A 25,378-nucleotide genomic window follows, 5' to 3' on the forward strand; every position below is an offset into this window, starting at 1 on the left:
AGTATTTATTTACGAAATAAATGGAAATTTGGCAAAAATTTTGAAAAAAACAATGTTTTCCAAATTCAAAATTTTCTACTTTTTGGAAAGTTGGTCATATCACTAAAATAACTTGCTAACTAACATTTTCCATATGTCTGCTTTAACTTGGCATCATTTTTCAAACATCTTTTCCTTTTTTTAGGATGTTAGGAGGCTTATAACTTTAGGTGCAATTTTTCAGATTTTCACGAAAATCATCAAAACCTACTTTTGGAGGGTCAATTTAGTTAGAAGTGACTTTATAAGGCCTACATGACAGAAAACCCCCACAAATGACACCATTTTAGAAACTACACCCCTCAAAATATTCAAAACAACCTTTGGGAATTTTGTTAACCCTTTGAGCGTTTCATGAGCGTGAAAGATAAATGAAAGTGAAATTACAGAAATGTAATTTTATCTTACTATAGATTCATTGAACACTAAAATTTGCACCTTCACAATGGGTTAAAAAGGAAAATGCATTTTACAATGTTGAGGGCAATTCCTCTTGAGTATGCCAATACCCATTTTGTCACTGTACCCTGCTGTACGGGCACAGGAGGGCACTTGGTATGGAAAGAGCGTTGTTTCGTTTTTGCAGGGCAAAAAGGCTGAAAAAGTTTTCATGTGTCAGGATGCATTTGGAGAGCCATAATGGTACCAAAACAGAGAAAAGCCCCAACATGAGACACCATTTTGGAAAGTACACCCCTTGGAGAGTTTAGCAACGTGTAATTTGTGTATTTTCCCCAACAGGTGTTTGATTCAATTAGGCCCCAAAAGGGAAAAAAGGTGAAAATTTTCTAAAAAAAGTCACTTTTACCCAAAATTTTTGTAAGCCACCAGGGATAAAAGATGAAACAACCCCATAAATGTGTAAAACTATTTCTCCTAAGCACAGAACTGCACCACTTTTGCATATAAAGTGTTGTATGGGTGCACAGTAGGGCTCAGAAGGGAAAGAGGGGCTTTGGCCTTTTAGAGGCCAGATTTGACAATCATCCTTTACATGTGTCAGGATACATTTGGAGAGCCCTAGTGGTACCAAAACAGAGGGGAACCCCAACAAGTGTCACCATTTTGGAAAGTGCACCCTTTGGAGAATTCAGCAAGGTGTAATATGTGTATTTTCCCCTACAGGTGTTTGCTTCAATTAGGTCCCTAAAAGGAAAAAGGTGGACATTTTCCCAAAAAAGTCACTTTTACGGCTAATTTTTGTATCCCATAAGGCATTAAAGATGAAACAACCCCAAAAAATGTGTACTAGCATTTCTCCCGAGTATAAAATTGCCCCACACATGCAAATAAAATGTTGTATGGGTACGCAGTGAAGCTCAGAAGGGAAAGAGGGGCGTTGGCCTTTTAGAAGCCAAATTTGACAGACATCCTTTACATGTGTCAGGATGCATTTAGAGAGCCGTAGTGGTACCAAAACAGAGCGGAACCCCAACAAGTATCACCATTTTGGAAAGCACACCCCTTAGAGAATTTAGCAAGGTGTAATATGTGTATTTGTCCATAAAGGTGTTTGATTTAATTAGGACTTAAATAGATAAAAGGTGAACATTTTCTTATAAAGGTCATTTTACTCCTAATTTTTTATAGCCACAAGGGATAAAATTATGTAATAACCCCTCAAAATGTGTAAACCTATTTCTCTCGAGTGTAGAAGTACCCCACATGTATATATAAAATGTTGTATGGGCGCACAGTAAAAGGAAAGGGGAATGTTTGCCTTTTAGAAGCCAAATTTGACAGAAATGTTTGACATGCATTTGGAGAACCCTGGTGGTATAAAACAGATAAGAATCCGAAAAGTGACCCTAATTTTTGAACGCACACCCCTTAGAGAATTTTGCAATGTGTAATATATGTATTTGCCCCTACAGGTGAATGATCCAATTAGGCCCGAATCATTAAAAAGGTGAAAATTTTCCTATAAATATCACTTTACCCCTAATTTATGTAAGCCACAAGGGATAATATATTAAATAACCCCAAAAAAGGTGTAAAACTATTTCTCCCGAGTGTAGAAGTACCCCACATGTGCATATAAAATGCTTTATGGGCGCACAGTAGAGGAAAAGAGGGGTGTTTGTCTTTTAGAGGCCAAATTTGTAAGAAATCCTTCACATGTGTCAGGATACATTTGGAGAGCCGTAGTGGTACCAAAACAGAGGAAAACCCGAAAAGTGACCCTAATTGTTGAATGTACACCCCTTGGGGAATATAGCAAGGTGTAATATGTGGTGTAGTGTAATACACGTGGTGAAATGAGCATTTTGAACATATAGTGGGTTTCCAAATATGATGTGCAATGGAGTCCAAGATGGAAATTGCAATTATTTCTGGAAAGTTCAGTGCCCATTATGTGGCGCCCCTTATGAGATAATGGAGGGGTATAGGGAGCAACGGGACATAACAGTTGTTACAATTATTCATTTTACCGAAATTAATTCACAATAGGTTGGGCGTGAATTGTGAATGTCTAGTGTATAAGAAGGTAGAATATACCAGGGGACCAACTAAACTTTTGTCACTCTGGAGTTGTCGCAGGTCTCTTAGTAGTATGTAGTGTCCATCCTTAGTATGTAGTGTCCATCCTAACTCCTCTTTTGGAACAGACTCTTTATTGAGTCCTACCATTAGAAGCAGCAGAATTCACCGGGAAAATGCTGTCCTGGCAAAACACAGGAACATCTAAACCAGAGGTACTGGGGCCCCGTCCTTCTTGTCCCAATATTAGTTTCCTAATATCTTCCTCTTGAAAACGAAGAAATGATACGGCAGGACATGCACATTGGAACAGCACGTAAGAGTTGTACAGCATCATCTGAACAATGTGCACAGCCAGCACTTTTGTACCGTATCTTCGTTTTAGTAGGGAAATTATCACCAAGTGTTACTCTTATTCACCCTAGCGATGCCCATTGTGACGAATATTGCTGCTTTTGGCTGGACCAAATCGACCAGCAAATAGCGGCAAACATGGACAGAGGGGGGCAACAAAACCCCTCTGAACCACAAGGCACAATTGGTGGCTGTCAGGAACAGCCGCCACCCTGCCCCGATCACCGTGTCTACAGACATAGTGACCGGTATTACTGACGTCATAAGTAAATTCGCTTCTATTGGCTCGTCTGAATTGATGAGCCAATAGCAGCGATAATAAACTGGGGGTGTGTGGGGGGGACGTAACCCTTCTGGTCCATGGGGCAGGATGGATGGCTGTGAGGAACAGCCACCGTCTTACCCCGATCAGTGAACAGCCGCCGTCTTACCCTGACCGGTGTTGGCAAGTCACTACCCGCCGCACCGTTCTATAACAACGCTCGTTGGGAATATACAATCTTTATTTATTTTTTAAGCAATTTAGACAAATAAGGGCTTATTTTTTGCGAGACGAGATGCACTGTAAAAAAAACTTAATTTTAGTGGGTTTTTAGCTTATTGAAGAAATTTTATTAACTTTTTACGTGTGGAGGAAAATAAAATCATCAATTCTTGTTTGGGATTTTTAGCATTTTTTTGGGGGGGGGGGTTTACTGTAGCATAACAATAATATATTATCTTTATTCTACGGATCACTACGATTACGCTGATACCTCATTTATATAGTTTTATTTTTATTTGTCCAATTTTATTGAAGGAAAACTAGAATAGAAAAAATTGCATTTGTTTTAGTATTGCCATTTTTATAGTGGCATAATTATAGTATTTTTTGGTTTACGGAGCTGGTTGTAAGCTTATTTTTTGCGTAACAAGTTGCTCTTTTTATTGGTATCATTTTGGTGCTTGTAACTTTTTCGGATCACTTTTTAGAACATTTTATGTAAAGCAATTTGATAAAAAGTTTTAATTTTTGGCAAGTTTTTGGGGTTTTTTTTTTACCACGTTCACCGAGCGGGTTCAATTATGATTAGGATTTATTGTACAGATTGTTACGGACGCGGCGATACCAAATAAGTGGGGTTTTTTCGTGATTTAGTGTTTTTTTATACTTTATTACTTGTGTAAAGGGAAATGTGGTGTTTGGGGGGACTTTCACTTCCTTTTATTATTTATTTTTATTGTAAAAAACCTTTATTTATTTATTTTTCCTTTTTTTACAGTTAATGACATCTAAGCTTGAACAAGTGATCTTCTGATCACTTGTTCAAGCTTTTTTACAGGTTACACAGTGCAATACAGATGTATTGCACTGTGTAATGTAAGACACTGAGCATGCTGCGCATGCCCAGTGTCTTACAGCCGGGTCCTGTCAGAAGGCAGGGACCCGGCACCGGGATGAAGATCTCGCAGCCCCGGGCACCGGGATGAAGATCTCGCAGCCCCGGGCACCGGCAGTCCCGGGGCTGCGATCGGAGGAGCGGACCCCCCCGGTAAGCGCCGCGCGGGGGGGGTCCGATTCAGCTTAAATAATATTTAAAGGCCTCTAACACGCCGCGGTCAGCGCGACCGCGGCGTGTTAAGGGTTAACACCCGCGATCGGAGAAATCTCTTATCGCGGGTGTTACAGGCGGGTGTCAGCTATAACATATAGCCGACACCCGCAGCTTCTGGCGCCGGCTCCGTTCAGGAGCCGGCGCAAGAAGCTTGACGTAATAGTACTGCATTTTGCGGGAACGCACCTCCCGCGATGCAGTACTATTACGTCAAATGTCGGGAAGGGGTTAAGTTCCACATCATTAATATGTTAGCAGCTCACACTGAATTATTTCAGTGACTTATAAAGGAATATCATGACTGTAGTGTGTCTAGTCAGCACAGAGCCCAATGGTGTTAATGAACATTCATATACTAAGCTAGTATACACATACACGGTACCATAAAAATATTTTAAAAACATGGTATTGAAAAGCTGATCATCCTTGGACAAACATCTGGAACCAGGAGAAAAGGTGAAGCATCTGTACCATATATGATTTAAAGAAAACCTTAGACTATCCAACTTTAAGGGGTTCTACCTATTTTGATTATTATCCCTTATCCATAAGATTATTATCTCATATCTAAATACTGGGACCCGCACAGAGTAAAAGAATGCAAGTACTGTTCTCGCTAATTGAAGCAGCAGCAGGTCGAGCTTGTGCCCCGCTGCTCCATTCAGAACTAAAAAAGTACGGGAAGAGTGCGGGAGCACAATGCTTGGCCATTTCCGGCACTGCCGTTGAGTACCGGCGATAGCTGATCACTATGCTTGGCAACTTCCAGCACTTCCATAAAATTGAATGCTTCACCTGCTGCTTCATTAAATTAGGGATAACACAACACTCGTCCTATTGAGCTGCAGTGGTCCATTCACATAATTGCTGGGGGTTCCAGAAGTCGGACCCCCATGGTTCAGAGCGTTATCCAATATCATGCAGAGTTTCTTGTTTGCAAAGAAAACCTCAATTCTGCACTGACTATAGAACAAGAAACATGCAAGCAGAAAGCATTGTTCCTGTGGGACCAGACAATGTACTTGAACAACTCTTTGTAGGTAATTATTAGTGGTTTTCATAATCTAATGATACTCAGACTCACAGCTGGGCCGCTGGCTTCAAAATTAAAAGAAAACGCTATAGGTTAATATATAATTTAGCATCACACTGCGGGTGACTAAACATATTATTGCGCATCAGACTCTGGCACAAACAAGTAGTAACATACACCTAAGCGGCTAGTATTCTGTAAAATGAAAGCTAGAAAAAAAAACAGGTAGGAAGAAATAAATAGATGCAGGATGAATGACTATGAAAAAGCAATGCAAATATACAGGTCATATTTAAGCTACATACAGCTACACACACCCCCTTGAGGAAGCGACGGCGAAACGTGCATCGGGGTGCTGTGGTGGTGGCCCGGTAATTTATATCCAATTGGTAGGCACTTGTAGGCTATACTATGCCCTGTTTAGGGCATTGCTGATACCTGGTATTACTTTGCTATGTGATCACTTTCATGGGCCTAGGTGCAATATCCCACTGTGGAATGCATTGTTGTTGACTTTGACCACCACCTCATGTCTTGTTGTTTTTGTGGTTTTATTATGTTTTTAATATGCTTTTGGATTGTCTACTCTGTCGTACAATAATAAAAAGATGAACTTATAATATTAAGATATGGACTAGTTGTTTATGTTGAGTTAAATTGATCCCATATACGTTTTTTTGGTATTGATATTTAAGCTACATACAGAAGTATATGTGCAGCTGCCTTATATGTATGGTAGGGAGTATGATAGGAAGGTGGAGTGATTTTCAGACTTTCAAGGTACCTACTATCATGATCGTGTATTGAATTGGTAAATGTAAACACATATGGAAAACACAAAACAAGCACATCCTTTAACACGGCTTTTCCATCGCAAGACAAGATAGTTCATTGCTTTTTCATACACTGATGTAACTTTCAAGATCCCAACCGATTTTGTGAATAAAAGGTGAAGCTTTCCTGACTGCAACCAACTAAAAGTTTCTGGTGTGCTCTGTGGCTTTTAGCTGCAGATCTTGTATGGCTAGTATGGCCTGAATTGGTTGAATGCAACACCAGAATCTACAGCAGTAATTGCTGGAAATTAGAAACCAACAACAAAAGAGCAGGATATAAGAATTAGTACTGTGTGGCTCCCATATGTGCAGGATAGGAGTTGTAGTATTATGTTGTGCTCATATGTGCAGCATAGGAGCAGTAGTATTGCTCAATGCACATATACAAGATAAGAGTAGTCATGTTGTGTTGTTTCCATATATACAGGATTAGAATAGTAGCACCCAACTGTGCCCATATATATATGAGGCAACAAGTAGGAAAAGAGTAAAATCAGCAGGGTAAAAAAAAAAAAAAAAAAGATTTATTCATAAAACATTAAAACCATTTACATAGCAAGGTAACATAAAAACTCCAATGACATGTTTTGGATGACAACACACCCTTAGTCATAATGATCAATGCAAAATCAATGCTTTTTTAACATGGCCCTGGGTGGAAAATGCTTAAAGGGGTTTTCCCATGAAAGAAAATTCTCAAATCTCAATCCCTTAGTGATGTTTACACAATTAAGATAATTTTTAACCCTTTACTTTACACTTTTATTCAGATTTATTGCTGTTTTAGCTCCTATCACTCTGTGATGTTCAGTGTAAAATTCCAGGGTGTGGGCATGGCCTCTCTAAGCAGACACTTCATGATCCAACTGGTTCTGTGAGCTGACAGTGTGGTTAGCTTATTAGGGTACAGGTTTATATACGCTTTCATTTGTCTTCTGAACATTGTACTAGTATCTGACACATAGAAAGAGAGAGGAAACATATCAGAGAGGATGAGATCCATAAGGTGCCTAATACACACTGTCAGCCCCTCTATTTTGTGTACACCAGGACTGATAGAGACAGGTTGGAATTATATCTGTGAAATGCCGTATTTTTGTTAATAAAAATGAATTAGGAAATGTGTTATTTTGTTATCCTGAGTACACATAAGAAACGTATCTTCATGTGAAAACCCCTTTAAAGTAAATTTGATCATGCAAAACTGCAGACAGTTTTAAGTAGAAAATCCTCTTGGTAGGTTTTTCAGCATTTAGGGCTTTCGCCTCTTCTCACAGAGAAGTCCCATCCCCTCTGCTATGAGTAGCAGGAGCAGAGGGGGTTTGAGAAGTTGAATGCAAAAAACAAAAGTTTCAACAGGTTGAAACTTTTGTCCAGAACCTTTGTAAAGCTGGAGACTTCATCGTTTACAGTTCTGCTGCTGATAATTTTATAAAAATTAAGATCCTATCAGTTGATTACAATTGGGCTGTGACAGACCAGGCCTAAGGGGGAAGGGGACTTGTGCTGAACCCCTTCCTCAGATGAAACCATCCCAGCGCTGTTGATAGCACACTGGCTGCTCACGTACTCCTACAGTCAATTGTATGTGTGTCAATCAATTAATACTGAGAGCAATGCAATGGGTAGCCTTTTCCTGCACATGCCATCTCTACGACACAGGCAGAACAACCATCCTGTCCCGTTAGTAGGCTACAAGTGAGCATGGAAGCTGTAAAACTACTGCAGGTAAGTCATTTTTTGTTTATTATGAGCCACGGTGTATTTTTGAGATCCGCAAGGGCATCCATCTATTTTTGGGGTCCTTTTTTTATACATTTGCTTGGTAATATTAGTTGACATGAGATAGTAGGAAGGGGAGCGGTGGATTAGGATTAGGTGTAGGGGGGGGGGGGTGCTATCTTGTGTGTTGCTAGTGAGCCTTTAGTATCACATCTTAGTTCTACTAAAATATTGTATATTAATATTTAATTAATTGATGAACACATGTTTATGTTTTGCTTAGATTACATAAACCATTCTATTTTAGAGCTTTAGTTTATCATTGCAATGTCAGGACCATAATAGAAACATGAAGTTGTAGGACCTTAGAACAAAGTCTGTGTCATTTATAATACTGGAGTCTTCTCATGTGGCAGATATGCTATTGGCGCCCCTCGGGCACCTGTGCATCTGTTTTCTGTGCAACCCTTGTAGCTTCACCCATGGTTGTCTGTTGTGTTCTATGGCTGCAAATAGTTTTGACAGCGTAAATCAGTAACACTACAGATTTAGCTCCGCTTCATTTCTGCAGGGTCAACAAAACCTCAGAATGGCATTGCTGATATTGCTTCCTTGCTCTTACACAGCAAAGGTGGGCCAGTGCCTGGGGCACAGTACAAGGAATGATGGCAAACCCCTAATGAGTAGACATGAAACAGTGCTATGGATATACATACTTCAGAAACAGCACGCCTGCTAGGAATAGCAGATGTGTGGGATTCCATCATTTACAGTATAATAAAGGCTCTTGTGAGCAGGGTCCTCTCTCCAATTGTTTCATCTGTTTATGTTATTAGTCGGCAATGTCATGTTTTATTTGTATATGTAGCCCATGATCTGTACAGCGCTGCAGAAAATGAATGTGTTTAATAAGCTCACTATGACCCTCAGGTCGCTGGATTATTATTTCAGTACCTATGATTGGGGTGTAAAAATGGCAAATGCATATTTACAGTATAACGAACAGAATATTTATGACAACAGAGATAACATTTTATGATTAATTTAATGCAAGTTAAACACAGAATATGTATTAATGAATATGTATTGCACAAAAAAAACTACACCTAGGTAGGAGACTCCTTGATTATGTGATATCATTACATAGAATTTTTGAGACTAAGGATTTCTGTAGATCTTTGATATGTATAACACACATCCTGCTTAAGTCCTTGTTTTTAGCCTTTAGCAGGGATAAATATAAGGCTGTTCACTGATGAAATTTTTATGTAAATTAAGCAAAATATAGGGCAACTCTCTGCCAACAAAATAAAGTTTTAGTATGCCAATATTCTATTTTAAAGCTTTGCCACATCATAGTTATACCACGAGTTATTGCCGCTCTACAGAACACCAACAAACATGCCTGAAATTACCAAATATAATACTACCACATAAAGCCAAAGGTTTGAACTATAGATGTTGATGCTGCTTAAAAAAAAAAAAATAAATAAAACTACACCTAGATCAGAGACCACTTGATTGTGTGATATACAAATCAAAGATGTACAGAAATCCTTAGTCTCAAAAATTCTATGTAATGATAACACATGTCCTGCTTAAGTCCTTGTATTTAGTCTTTAGCAGGGATAAATATAAGGTTGCTCACTGATGACCAAATGTTTTTTAGGCAAATGAAGCTAAATATAGCTCTAAAAGTTAAAATCTAAATAATGTAAAAAAGTTATAAATGCACGCATAGTCAAATGCCCCCAAGTGTTGAAGTTTTGAATTGCATGTAAGACAGAATAATATACAATATTTAAGTTGTGCTTATGTACAGCAATTTGATTTCTACAAAGATTAATACAAATCTAGTCACAATAAGCATTTCTGCAATACACTATTTTATCTGCACTTTCTTCTAAAAAAATCCATTATGATTTATTTGGAGAGCAAACATTAGCCCTTTCTAATTTAAAGTATAAAATGTTTCTTCCCAGTATGAGTCTAAAGGGAAATCATCCAATAAAATAATCTAATCTATAATTTTATCATGAAAGAAAAAATGCCATTGCCATTTACATGAATGATGGGTTTGGAGAGCATTCTGTGTTGAAATTTGGCTCAGTGTAAAAACTTGTGATACACTATCTACAATATATCCCAGGTTGTCTGATGACAGTAACAGAAGGAATAAATCTGGCTAGATAAAAGGGGAATTTATGAAATTGCTAATCCAGTGCCATCTGTAGGCAGAATGTAATAGAGTAGAAGGAGCTGAACCATTTGTGGGGCAACTTCAGAATGTTAAATGAGAGTCCCCATTTTTTTTTTTAGTTCAGACTTGGATTCCCCAGGAAAGATTACTTTAATTCAATCTAAGATTCAAGTCATTTTCATTAAACAGATGGCAGAAGTTAAAATGGGTAAAAGATTGTTAAAAAAATGGGGATATCTGGAGAAATACACATCGGATTGAAAAACAAAAAAATGTGACAAATAGTTCTTAAAAATCTTCAATAACACTAAACTAGTTGACTCTGTAGTTTCACTCTCCCTAGGTTGAGTTAAGGGGAATCTTATTTTTATGTAGAAACTACATTCATCGTAACCCAGGAACAATGATGTGGTCTGTAGTAGTTTTCTGTTCTCTTTAAGTTGCCACAGGCCCCAACATTTATAATTTTTTTTAATCAAAAACCAATAAAAAGGGCATCCCTCTGCCAACAAAATAAAGTTTTAGTATGCCACTATTCTATTTTATACCACGAGTTACTATATACTAGCCGCTATACAGAACACCAACAAACATGCCTGAAGATACCAAATATTATCCTACCACATAAAGCAAATGGTCCTAACATTTTAATAAAACAAAAATAAATAAAGACACAGGCAGTCGCCAGGTTACATACAATATAGGTTCTTTAAGTTTGTACTAAAAGTTGAATTTATATGCAAGTCGAAACGGAAATATATTTGATATGTTTAAAGGGGTATTCCGGGAATATGAACGTCTGAACAAAAACCCATCCCTGCACATCACCACAACACTGGCCATACTGGATGCACTGCAACCAACCGACTACAGCCAAAAAAAGTGGTGATCACATGACCTGCCCATGCAGGTGCAGGACATGTGATGCAGACATGTGACCAGCGTCCATCTTCTGTCCTGTGTATGCTCTGCAACGGACCGCGCTGAGGAAATTAACGGACTGATTAAAGGGCCAGTAGCATTTTAATTCTTCATTACAGTGCATGTCATCAGCATTTTCTGCTAAGGGGAGCAACATTTTAAATAACAACTAATTACACATTAGCTTATATTTTGAGTACCCATTTGTATATGAATTATGCTTATTCCTGGAATACCCCTTTAACTCCAGACAAATTCTTTTTTGCTTCTGTTCCAATCCCTGGAAACAAGGATTATCAATAAAGCTTTATTACAGACACCATACAGCTGGTCATTGCATCCTGGGACAAAAACAGTTTTATCCCATGTTCCCTGGGCTTTTCACATGACTAGGCCCCCCCACTGTCCAAACAAACATGTGCCCGGGTGTTAGGACTTAAGTACTACTCTATATTCTTAATCTTATACTCCCTAACTGCATGAAACCATCCACCCTGACTACCATCCAGAACAGATCTCCCAGACAGTGTAGGAGATCAGGACTGCTATACCTGGCTGGCTCAGCCTCTTTTCCTGTAGCCACCCCCCTGCAATCGTGCTTGAGGGGGAATCTTCTCCGCCCCATGACACCATCGCAGCTCATTTTTGCCACACTTCCACCGCCATCAGAAGTGGATGTGCATTGTCCCTTACTTTAGAGCTGTTGGGGGAAGCGACTCCTGGCAGAAGACGGCAATGTCTCTCACTGTCTGTGGTGCTAGAGCAGGGGCCAGGTCCAATGGACATGTATGCTTTTGATGCTCCACAAAAATTGCGGCAGCACATGGACGCGGGTCACCGACGCCATGTCACTCCTGTCACAGGTGCCAGCAGCAGGTGTATAACACAGTCAGTGACGCCGCTGCTGCAGGATATGAATATGATATGTAGTTGTAGAGGCAGCACTGACTTATATCACCTTTCCGTCCTCCACCAATTTGCATCTGGAAACTGGCGGTTCCCAGGCTCTTTCATGTCTATTAGAGGACTTCAGAAATGAGGTGAACAAATAGCAGATTTTATAAGATAAGTGTGGCCATGTTCAGTAGTAAGGAAAGCAAGTAGAATGTTTGGCTGTATAGTTACATAACTTTGTGTTTTTGGAGAAGCATCACTTCACAAATTGGATCAGGTTTAAATATGTGCTACAAAGATGCTGGAAGCATAAACCTTATCATAAGAGGCTTAACACACCTAGTTTGCATAGCCTTGAGGATGGAATGGAGGAATGATTATGTTAAAGATTTAAAAAAGGTTAAGGATTGAAGTGTTTTAACAAAGAAAATTTCACAGAACAAGGGAACGCAATCTGAAATTAGATCAAAAGCAATATCATAAAATATTATCTTACTGAAGTTGTAACAAATTTTCAACAGATGTGTCTGAAAGTTATTCTATGCTTGCCAAGATAAGATAATATAAGAGCAAACTGAATGGACAATTGCAGACTTTCTTTAAAAAAAATAAGAAAAGAAAAACTAAATGAAGAGACTTGTATTTGATACACTTTGTGTCAACAGCAATGTAGAGTGTGAAGTTAGGGAAGTGGTGAGAGAGTGTTCATATATGTTACATATTACAGGCAGTCCCCGGGTTACATGCAAGATAGGGTCTGTAGGTTTGTTCTTAAGTTGAATTTGTATGTAAGTCGGAACTGTATATTTTATCATTGTAATCCCAGACAGAACTTTTTTGATCTCTGTGACAATTGGATTTTAAAAATGTTGGGTTGTCGTAAGAATCAATATTAACAATAAAGCTTCATTACAGACACCTTTGATAACTGTTCTAGCTGTTTATTGTAGCCTAAGGCTAAAGTACAATAAATTACTAATATCCAGAGGTCCGTTTGTAACTAGGGGTCGTCTGTAAGTAGAGTGTTCTTAAGTAGGGGACCGCCTGTACTATACAATTTATGACCAACATAAGTCAATTACAAGTGCCTGATCAGTACAGCAGTTTACATGCAGACAGTTTGGCAATCAGAAAACAAAGGGCATGATTTATCTGGACATTGGCAATTTACCCCACTATTTGCTTTGGGAAAAGCAAATTTTGGATGTTGAATACCAGATCAAATGAACAACACTAATTAATATGGACACTTTTATGAGTAGATTTGTTAGAAAGCCTTCACAACTAAAGCAATATGATACAGTAATCTTCCTACCAATAAACATTGTAAACTGTTAACAAAAAGACTCCTTAAAGGACACCTGTCAGCAAATTAAACTGAACGAGCTGCACATACTAATAAAAAACAAATCGTTAGCCCTTTTCCAATTACAATACTGTGAAAAGCCTATCTATATCGGAATATACCCTAAAGCTCTTCCGCAACGTCGTCTGATTGACGGACCTTTCAGAGGTTCGGCGTATTTGTGAGGGGGGTGGGGGGGGCCTTTAGCCATCTGAGGAGGTAGTGACTGCAGCATCGAACTAGGCAGTCACTGCCGGCATCTAGTGTGGGAGTTGCGGTCCGCGGGAGAAGCAGAAGATAGGGGAGTGCCCGGACCACCCCCTTATGAATACCGCCGTAAGATCGGACCAGAGCTTTAAGGTATGTTCTGTTATAGAAAGGCTTTTTACGGTACCATAATTGGAAGAGGGCTAGGCATCAATTTTTATTAGTATGTGCAGCTCGTTCAGTTTAATTTGCTGACCGGTGTCTTTTAATATATAGAATAAAAAATAAATGCAAACAAGCACTAATAATAAACAGACACAGTTTTGCGGTTGCTATAGCACTAACAATCCTGCCAGGCTATTGCAATGTACCAAACTCTTTATTACAAATAGATATTAAAAAAAAAATGTAAATTCTGCATCCAAATGTGATACATTTAAATTATATATTTGCATATATTAAAATAATCTTTTACATTGCAGGATTCCCAAGAACACATTTTAGAGCAACTAATACAGTTCATTTATCACAAGTAAAAGACAAGGTGTAACATAGTAATGAATCAAATGTCAAAGGACTATAGCTCACCTAAGACACAAGTCTTTTTCATGTTAGAATTCCATAAAAGTGCTTACAGTATGACAAGTGTGAAAAGTACTAGTTATAAGATGCCTTTTTACTATACAAGACCCTCAGCGCAAGGTTTCTGGAAAGACACTAGTTAGTGTCACATGGAGTAGCACGGGCAACATTACTGCAAAAAATAGTATGATAAGTGACAAGAAGAAACTTTGCAATTTATCGTCTAGAGAGAAAAATTCTGACTTTTCCATTTAATCAGGCTCTTTCCCTCTTCCCTTCCTTTATCCTTATCTGGCACTTACTCTGAAATTTATCTTCAAACCTTCCTGAGTCTAGAAAGAACAGAATTTAGCAAGGATGAGAAAGACAAAAAAGAGCAGGCCAAGAGAAAACACAGAACTTCCCAACCCAAGTTCTTTATTCTCATCGGTCCTGCTCAGTAGAGCTCTTTAATATTATAGCTTGTAAGTGAGTGTGAGAGTTAACAGCTTCACCGATCACAGCCGCTGAGCAACCTGAATGGTTAAAAACTGTTTTAAAGCTAACCTGTCACCAGAAATGTCATTTTTAGCTAGTAACAGGTTCCAATAGCGTATGCTCTGCCGCTTTTAAAAATGGCTTTGTCAGCCTTCTGATTCATTTCAGTAGTTTATAGAAGTTTACTTTACATTACCTGGGCACCCTGCCAGCAGTATGTGATAAATCCCGGGTTGGGGCTCAGCCTGTGTGTACCTGTGTCTCCCCATGCATTCTTCCTCTACTACACATCATCCCCTGCCTGCTCAATGCACATGACAGAAAATGGGAAGGGGTGAGAGAGTGATGGGGGTAGGGGAGAGGAGACTGACACAGGCACACACAGGCTGCTGCTACCCCCAGATGCTCACCACATGCTGCTGGCACAGAGCCAGGTAATGTGAATTAAACTTCTACAAACCACTGAAATGAACCTGTCACCAGCTAAAAATAATATCCTGTTCAGGGTTACTGCACATCAGCAGTAGTAGATCCTTTAGTTGCTATAATCAGATGTTAATGCATTTCCACATATTCATGCCTTAATTTTGTGGTAGCTCTGTTTGATAAATAGCAGTTTAAATATCCCTCAGTCTACTCACTGCTAGACATCACTGGTTTGCCATCTGAACTTGAAAAGGGTGATCCTACAGGTAGGTGACTTTATGGGGCTCATTTACTAAGGGTCCAAACGCTGCACTTTCGTCAGGTTTCCAGAATATTTCCGTTTTGTGCCGAATTGCCCCGGGTTTTTGTGGGGCATCGGCGCGGGCTTACACGCAACAGAAATGGGGGGCGTGGCCGTCAGACAACCCGACGGATTCGGAAAAACCGCAGAATTTAAAAAACAAATTGTGTCGCAAGATCAAGCACTTACATGCACCAGGAAGAAGAAGGTGAACTCCGGCGCAGCAGCGACACCTACAGGAACTCAGGCAGACGATCTTAGTGAATTGCAGCAGACCCGAATCCTCATCAGACAATGCACCGATACGACATGACAGGACCGGGTAAGTAAATCTGCCTCTATGTGTCCCTGATGGAGACTTTCTTTTTTAAAGGCTAGTACCAAAAGCGGTTAGTACCATAAGAGCAGTTGGATCTCAAAAACATAAGTAACCCTTGCCTCTTTGTTTACTAACCTTTAATTTAGGCAGCAGTAGATAACAAGAATGGAAGATTAGTAACACATGATGTAGGGTAACAAAATACAAATATATGCTAGAGATCGAAATTAAGGAAAAACTTCATATACTTTCCTCAAAGTCAAGGTCATTGCGTTGCCCTATGGGAATATATCCTAATATTAATAAAATAGCAGTATTTTATAAATTGTTCAAATCTTCTAATGCACAGAATAAAATCTAAACAAGATAGACAAAAAAGAACACTGATCAAAATTAGAGAACGCATTCAGATTTCTGCAAGCTATTGGTGTTAATATGGCACCTGGTGCCAGTTTCCTTAATTATCTGACAAACCCTACTTAAAGGAAACCTACCACTTGAAGTGGCAGGTATAAGAAGGAAATACCAAGCACCAGCTCAGGGTGAGCTGGTGCCGGAGCTTATTTTTGTTAGTGTTTTAAACCGCTGTATCGCGGTTTAAAACACTTTTTAAACTTTATAGCCGAAGCTGCTTCGGCGCAGGGAGGTGAGCTGGTGCTCGGTATTTCCTTCTTATACCTGCCACTTCAAATGGTAGATTTCCTTTAACTGTCAGCAGTGGCGTAACTAGAAGAGGCTGGGCCCCATGACGAACTTCTTTATGGGGCCCCCCTTCCCCTTAGGGCGAGTTCACGCGGCGTACGGGACAGGAGGAGGGGGTGAGCGCTGCATGGCGCACAGCGCCGTATTAAGTGAAAAGATAGGATATGTCCTATCTTTTCCCCGTGCGCCCTTTGCCGGCTAATGGGGAACGTATATACGGCGGCCGTATATATACGTCCCATAATGGCCGTGTGAATGAAAAAAAAATATACATACATATTTCTACACGTTTATATATTTACACACATTTCTATACTTTTAAACGCATACATGTATACACTTATACCCACACATTTATGTAGACACGTACATATAGCATATACACACATACAGTATATACAGACATGCTGCATACACATCAAACAAATACACATACGTACAGTATATACAGCATAAACACACACAGCACATACACTCACACAGCACATTCATACACTCACAGAGCACCCACCACATTCACACACTATACACAAACAGCATATACACTCACCCAGCACATACATTCACACAGCATATACACAGTTCATATACCATATACACTCACACAGCATATACACAGCTCATACACCATATACATTCACACAGCACATACTCTCACACAGCACATACACTCACACAGCTCATACACAAACAGCACATACATACAAACAGCATATTCATACACAACACAGCACATACACTCACAGGACATACACACCATATACACAACACAGCACACACACACACTGCACATACACAACACATACACACACACAGCACTTCCATACACAGACACAGTACTTACATAGAGGGACTTACATCGGAGGAGCAGAGGATCGGAGAGGAGCGGATTATCGGAGAGGAGCAGAGGATCGGAGAGAAGCGGAGGATCGGAGGAGCAGAGAGAAGCGGAGGAGCGGAGAGGAGCGGAGGAGCGGAGGACCGGAGGAGCTGTGGGTCGGAGGGGCGGGCTGGCAGGTGCTCTGGAGTCCAGGAGGCTATTGAGCAGTGGGGGCGGAAGTGTCAGCTGCCGATGCATGACGGGGGGGCCCGGGCCGCGACAGCCAGGGCATTAGTGACAGCCCCAGCCTGGGCCCCCCCTTCTGATGGGCCCGGTCTCAACTGCACCCCCTGCGACCGCGGTAGGTACGCCACTGACTGTCAGCCTGACTTGGTAGACTGTTCCAAAGTAACTGAAACCCTCTGGCAGAAGGTTGTCCAGATGAAGGCCAAAGGGGTGACTATCATCTATAGCAAGGGAAGTTGGTCATTCTAAGTATCTAGTTTGAATAATATTGAATCTTTACAACATCACAAATTCATTAAAGTCCCTCCAAAAAGACTGGTTGCCCTTGAAAGACAAATGCAAGAGAGGACAGGATAATATGAAGAATCTCCATGCGTAATCATTTCAACTGGAAGTGCCGGCCAGTTCAGCATTGAACAGTAAGGATGTCTTGTCATACAATGTCACAATGTTTAAGAGAATTTAGACTGAAAGCCCACCCTGTTGTGATCTCTCATTAGGAATCAAATGGCTAGACTCACCTTTAATAATCTTTACTTATATAGTGATTTACAAACCTTTACTGCAGAGCATGTCGTGTGGACAGAGGAAGTGGTTTACAGTTAATTTTAGTGATCAAAGCAAGTTTAATTCATTTGGCTCTAATGGTAAACATTGGGGCTAATTTACTAAGGGTCCCGTGGCGGCATTTCCGATGGGTTTTCAAACGTTTCCGGGGATCACGCCGCTGGGACAGGTATTTAGTAGGCGATTGTGTCGCCAGGGCATTAGTGACAGCCCCAGCCCGGGCCCCCCCTTCTGATGGGCCCGGTCTCAACTGCACCCCCTGCGACCGCGGTAGGTACGCCACTGACTGTCAGCCTGACTTGGTAGACTGTTCCAAAGTAACTGAAACCCTCTGGCAGAAGGTTGTCCAGATGAAGGCCAAAGGGGTGACTATCATCTATAGCAAGGGAAGTTGGTCATTCTAAGTATCTAGTTTGAATAATATTGCATCTTTACAACATCACAAATTCATTAAAGTCCCTCCAAAAAGACTGGTTGCCCTTGAAAGACAAATGCAAGAGAGGACAGGATAATATGAAGAATCTCCATGCGTAATCATTTCAACTGGAAGTGCCGGCCAGTTCAGCACTGAACAGTAAGGATGTCTTGTCATACAATCTCACAATGTTTAAGAGAATTTAGACTGAAAGCCCACCCTGTTGTGATCTCTCATTAGGAATCAAATGGCTAGACTCACCTTTAATAATCTTTACTTATATAGTGATTTACAAACCTTTACTGCAGAGCATGTCGTGTGGACAGAGGAAGTGGTTTACAGTTAATTTTAGTGATCAAAGCAAGTTTAATTCATTTGGCTCTAATGGTAAACATTGGGGCTAATTTACTAAGGGTCCCGTGGCGGCATTTCTGATGGGTTTTCAAACGTTTCCGGGGATCACGCCGCTGGGACAGGTATTTAGTAGGCGATTGTGTCGCACGCAATCTGATTTAGTTGCAATCATGCCAGCTGACATGCGACACAAATCGGGGGCAGGATGTTGGACGATCCGTCGGATTCGGACAAACCGCGGGATTTAACTTAAAAATTGTGTCGCGAGCCATGCACTTACATGCACCGAGTGGAAAATGATGAACTCCGGCGGACCTGAGCGGGGAAGCAACAAATGCAGGAAATCAGGTGCACAATCTTCTTGAAACACGGCTAAGTGCATTATCATCGGACAATGCACTTTCGGGATCTCCTCCGGACCAGGTAAGTAAATGAGCCCCATTATGTCAGCAAACGGGAGAAAGACTGAACAAAAAGTGTGTAGAGAAGTCAGTGAAAGGGGGTGGAGGAAGTGTCATGGTTTGGGGAATGTTTTCTGCAGCAGGAGTTGGACCTTTGATACAGTACTTGGCATAGTGAATGCAAGTATGTATGAGGACCCTCCTCATCAACACATGGTTCCTTCCTTGTGTTCAACACTCAATCAGCCATCAATTTTCATGCAGGACAATTACCTCTGTCACACAGCAAAATGGGTAAAGCAGTTCCTCGAAACAGAAAAAATTGAAGCAACTAAACATCTTACCCCAATAGAAAACCTCTGGAAGGTCTTTGGTGACAAAGTAATGCTTAAGAAACCCACAACAATCACAATCACTGTGGAGCAGACTAGAAAAGTGGCCAAAAAACCTACCAGAGCAGTGTGCCCTGTGGCTGCAGATGTGCTGAAGTCATTCAAAGCAAAGGGCTGCACACTTCCTTCTGATTGGTGTCTGTTGTAACCTTTAGTAAAATATCATTATAATCTTTCTCTGTGCTACAGTACTTGCTGTTCTCTTATTATGGTCATTACATTTTTTGTACAATAAAGGTTTTATGTTACTATACTTTGGTAATTTTGTAAAACACTGTTCTAGTGGCATGGTGTACCCCTTCCCAAAAAAAATCAGATGTAGATCAATGTGGATTATATTATTTCTTAAAAAAAAATCAAGTAACCATGGCAACACATTCTTCTGAATGGATTGGAAAAAAAAGAGCAAGAATAAATTATTTAAACAAGAATATATGCAAGGTTGCATAGAGGGTATCCTTTTGGTCTCTGCCTGGTTGGCATACAACTGGAAAGGCAGAATGGAAAGCTTTGCATTATTTCTTTGTGAGCATAGCTGGTCATCCGGCTACACGTCACTTCCACTTCTGCTTGGTCCGCTGGTCTGTGTGTGTAGGCCTAGGCGTTCTGAGAGTTCGATTATCGTAGTCCGCACACCGGAGCATAGGGTTTGTGTCTGGGTGCCCTGCATGCCTGTGGGGCTATCGTTTGGAGGCGGCTGGTGGAGTCCATGAAGCCTGATCTGCAGAGAGTGTGGTATGGTCTGTGGAGGCGGGACACCGAAACCTAGTGTCTCTACCTATGTTCCTGGGGAACATTAATTGGAAGTACTCCTGCTGCCTGCTGCTTTGGACAAGCCAACAAGCTTCTGCTGGTAATGCCAGAGGTGATCCTGGGAGCTGTGAAGCTGTGAAGGGAGACCATGTGGAGTTTGTGGCCGTGTAAGAGACTATACAGACATGTGTTCCATGCACAGCCGGTCAGCTTGAGTTGATCCTTGGCGGTCCAGAGAACTGGGACCTCTGGGCATATATTCGTCATGAATAGGGACTGCAGTATGGACCTGGAGGTCCAGAGCGTGGAAGAAGGACGGTTGCTCTACTGGGACAGGAGACATCAGCATGACACAGATGTCAGTGAAGGTAAAGGTCCCTGGTGAGTCCAGAACCTAAAGTGCATGGTGGGATGCCTTAATGAGTTGGCTATTCAGGGAGTTAAGGAGGCAGTGGGTGCCGTTTTACATCCCTAGGATGCTTCCCTCCCTGTAAAGGGGTCATATAGCTGTTGTCACCCAGCGGCTCGGTACGATGGTGGGTTCCCTGCATGTATGGTGCGGGGTGGCCACACAAGTTAAGTATTGAGTGTAGCTATGAGGAGGCATGGCATGGGCTACCTGACTGGCCACGGTGGGAACCGCCTGTACAAAATAAGGTGTATGGTATAACCACCAAGTTTGGGACACTTGCGCAACTGTGTCAGCAGAGGGTGCGTTTGAGTTACCGTCTTCATACAAAATACTGGCCTAATAAGAAATATTCTGTACCTGTCAGTACAAACTATTTAACAGCTGATTTGGAGAAGACTGGTAAGATGGCAGAAGCTTCCTGTATGAGGGGAGAGCCTGCCTTCCATAACAAAGGCATAGTTTGCACCAGGCTAAATGTATTAGATTCACAACATGGTCCAGATACATGTTACTATCCTTACAGAAATGCTTTCCCAAGGGTCCCAAGGGAGACTGTGGGTGCCTAAGGAGGTAATGAGACGATTTGGAAGGATGTAGAGGAGGGAAGAAGCGTAAATGATCAAAAAGGGGTATGAGACCATTTATCCCCTCCATGCTGACAGGGAATATACAGTCCATTGTAAACAAGATGGAGGAATTGTTAAGTTTGGATAACATCAGGAAAGGTATTGCTAATTGCTGTTTAATGTGCTTTACAGAAACATGGCTCCATGAGAATATTATGGATGCAGTAGTGTCCTTGCCAGGTTTTAGTCTTTTCAGGTCAGACAGGACTAGGCCAAGTGGAAAGAATAGAGGAAGGGGAGTCATGGTCTTTGTAAATGATGCGTGGTGTCCACGGGTTCAGGTAACCATATGCGCCCAGCATTGTGGTAAAGACATTTAATTTTTGGCACTAGCAATTAGACCAATATATCTAACAAGGGAATTCACTGTAGCTGTACTGATAGTGGCATATATTCCCCCAACGGCAATTAAGGAAGCTGCCAGTGAAGCTTTGCAGGGTGTGGTCTGTGATATGCAAAATAGGTGCCCTGACAGCTTAGTTATTGTCATGGGCAATAACATAGACTCCTGACATTTCCCCCACTGCTTGCTGAGCTTTGTTCTTGCCTCCATTCTGTACACCTTACCACCTGGGGAGTCAATTGCAGCTTTTGGAACTTTGTCCCAACCAGAAGCAAGGCTCCAGGCTCCAGCCACAACCATCAGCTTAGTAGGGGTACATTCCTGCCCTCCCTATACCCCTCTAACTTGCTACTGGGGCCACCCAATACCCCCATCTGCCCTGCATGCTAACTTCTGCTGCCACTTTTCAGTGAAGGGCACATACGTGGTACCAGAGGTGATAGATATGCTCCCTTTGGCCCCATGCCCACAGCCACACAGATCCAGCTATAAGAAGAGACAGTGAGCACCCACTTCTCACATTTGGCTAGTACTCCTTTGTGGAATTTCTGGGAAGCATGAGAAATCCACTAAAAATGAGGATATGTAAACGGATATGCCTCCGAAGGCCCAGATTACTTATTTATTCACCAAACCCATCCAACATCCACTCATAAGCAAACATCACCTCCTGAATGTTGTCCTGACTCTCTTGGACTAGATCACACTCCAGACTGGCCCTCTGCATCAGCCACCTCGGGGCCTCTAGATACCATGGCGCCCTTCCTAGAGTCTACATCGTTTGCCAAGATCCAGGCCATAATCACATCGTTACTCGCTGCTGTTACAAATATCTCAGCCCAGATCTATTACTTTGGTGCATTTGATGCCCTATAGAATACATACATTTTTCCCATCCTTTTCACCCCTCTGTTTTAAAGGTTGTGGAAAAGTGGGTTAAACATTACATATCTGGTGGACATGCCCTAGAATCCAGAAAAAATATTGCTTTCCAGACATCTACAATGCTTCACATCACTATAGGACTGAGTCCCACAGCTCTATTGCCAGCCAACAAACTCCTGGGGGTTTAAAGAGAACCTATCAGGCAAATTAATTACCCAAAACTAAATATATTTTCATAAACTGCCATTAGAAAGAATTGCCCTTATTCCTTCATTGTACCTCTACATGCCTGTAAACTCAAACTATCAGTCATAAAGCTGTATGCAAATGATCTGAGATGGGTCCAATGAGTCATTATTATATTCAACAATCCAGTTTATTCATGAGTGTGAGGCACGTCCACAACCTCAGAACTGGAATAACTGCCTGTATAATGATTTGACAATTGTAGTGCGGGCTCCTCTATGTGCTTTCTGATTCTGGCTGCCTAGCCCCCTGCAGCCTGTGTGTGTATGAGATACTCCTATACACTTGACTTACAGCCTATATAATGATGTGACATTCCTGGTGCTGGCTTCTCTATGTGGTTCTTGGTTCTGACTGCCACTCCCCCTACTCCTATACACATGGCTGCATCCTGTAGAAGATTTAACAGCCGCACATACTGTTATTCCTATTAACTACTTGTGTAGCTGATGTCTGTGTCTCTCAACTTACAGATGGCTCCTAGTTAAAGATGGATGCCTCTGCCCACTGTGACCTCTGGTAAAGTTCTCTAGATGCTTTTCTTTATTCCCAGACTGCAATGATCGACTGTAAGGTGTCTATAATGAAACTTTATTGATAGTTCTTGGTTCCATTACAGCAAAGAATTTTGAAAATCCAATTGTCATTGGGGCGGTGGTGACATGATTAGTTACAGAGACCCGATGACAGTTGTTCTTTAAGAATCAGGCACACAAATTGTCCCAATACATTTGCATGGCTGCTAGAAACCAAGTCGCAACAAATTAAAAATTGCCGCTCCTATCGGTAGCCCAAAAAAGGCCAGGGTTACTAAGATGATGATCTTTGAAAAGATTTCAGCAATAAGAGATGAGAAAATGAAGGGCTTTCTCAAAACATGGCAACCATGGATGGATTACCTACACCTACCTATTTATGCTGCTATGCGGGCTTCCTCGTCTCAAACATTACATACTGGACACCCTATGTGGGCTGGAATGAACTGATTGTGCTTACAAACGTCAGTCGGATAAGAAAAAAGTATTGATAACTTAAGAATCCCTTCCTTTTCTCCCCATCCCTCCTATGTTTACCCTTTGTCTTGTGTCTCCCCCATTTTCTTTTCTTTTTTGCTTTTTATCAGTCTTTACTATTTTAGTTCTTTGTTGCCTAAGTCGGCCAAATGATTGCATTCGATGCTGTTATGTTATGGGTGTCCCCAGACCCCACACGTTGGGAGGGGGGGGGGGGATTACCCTTACCATCACTCTTTATGAGCATAGACCTGTTTCGCTTATTTGTGTAGTTAAGGCATGGTTACATTGCTCTATTATGATTATACTCGGTACATAGGGATTTATGGCATATTGTGCCCTCTGCAATTCTCAGTTGCCAACTTCTTTAATACAAACCGTTGAAACTTAAGAGGTTGTCTTACAACCGAATTATATTTTCCATCTACATGATAATATTTGATCCTGGAACTGGGAAACACAAGAATGAGTGTCCCCTGTACTCCTCTTTGAATGAATGTGGCTGTGGATGTCTGTGGTAACTCAATTATACTCTATGGGACTACTAAATATAGCTGAATGAGTCACTAAGTGATCTTCAGAAGTTCCATACAGATGAATGGAGTAGCAGCAAACGTTTATTCCATGTCCCTCAGAGCTTTGGAGCTCCATAGGTGTGTCATGATTTTATTCCATTTTCAGATGTGATCTATATAGGTCTGAGGGTCATCGCTTGATTTACATAAAATTGTCTTGGATAAAAAGAAAAGACATTATGAACTTACTCAATAAAATAGACTTCCCCTTTTTCTGTGTACGCCATCTCCCAGTTATCAGGCAGAGAACCCAGTTCATCATTATCTTCAGGCTTCAGCTGTTTCTTCAGATCCATGCTTTCCTTTGACTCATCTGGCTGGCAGCACAATGGAGCAGAATAAGGCTGGGATGAAATCTCACCTGAGGCATCTGTACTCTTGTCATCATGTTCACTTGACTCTACAGAAGATATAAAAGTGCATATTTATCACTTCTGAATTCCAATGCTACTCTTGACCATTTTATAATCTAAACTTTAAACTTCAGTCAAACCATATCATCATTGTTAAATCGATAACCATAAAGCATTGCTATCAGAGAATTTTAAAAAGCCTATTTACTAGAAAATTGTAACATGACAAATTGGGCAGATATCATGTAAGTTTAAACTAAGAGCTAATGCTTCATATTCAGCTCATCAAATTCTGTACAATCTGAAGGGAGTATTTCAACCCATGTACAACAGTTTTTTGCTATTAGAAAAAAACCCAAATTTTGGTCACCACCCTCACACTACTTTGCAAAAAAGCAGGTTGAGCATGGATTTTGGCCACAACAACTACTCAAATGTAATCTATGCGGGTATCCAAAAAGGGTCACAGGCAATGCACTGGCGCTTCGGATTCAAAAATAAACCTTACTAGGAACCAGGCTATTTAAGTTCCAAAAATTGTTC

General features: G+C 40.9%; 1 protein-coding gene across 10 annotated transcripts in view; it reads right to left on the reverse strand.

Annotated features, from left to right (window-relative positions):
• MAGI2 (membrane associated guanylate kinase, WW and PDZ domain containing 2) overlaps positions 1-25,378 on the reverse strand; it is a 546,118-nt gene that overhangs the window by 173,207 nt on the left and 347,533 nt on the right. For all 10 annotated transcript variants that reach the window (XR_011854944.1, XM_072147252.1, XM_072147245.1 and 7 more), the window contains one exon: positions 24,672-24,882. Coding sequence is in view for 9 of the 10 variants with exons in the window: in XM_072147252.1 (XP_072003353.1) it covers positions 24,672-24,882 (211 nt within the window). In the remaining variant the exon portion in view is untranslated. The remainder of the gene's footprint in view (positions 1-24,671; positions 24,883-25,378) is intronic.

Source organism: Engystomops pustulosus, chromosome 4 (genome assembly GCF_040894005.1).
Source record: "Engystomops pustulosus chromosome 4, aEngPut4.maternal, whole genome shotgun sequence".
Lineage (NCBI taxonomy): Eukaryota > Metazoa > Chordata > Amphibia > Anura > Leptodactylidae > Engystomops > Engystomops pustulosus.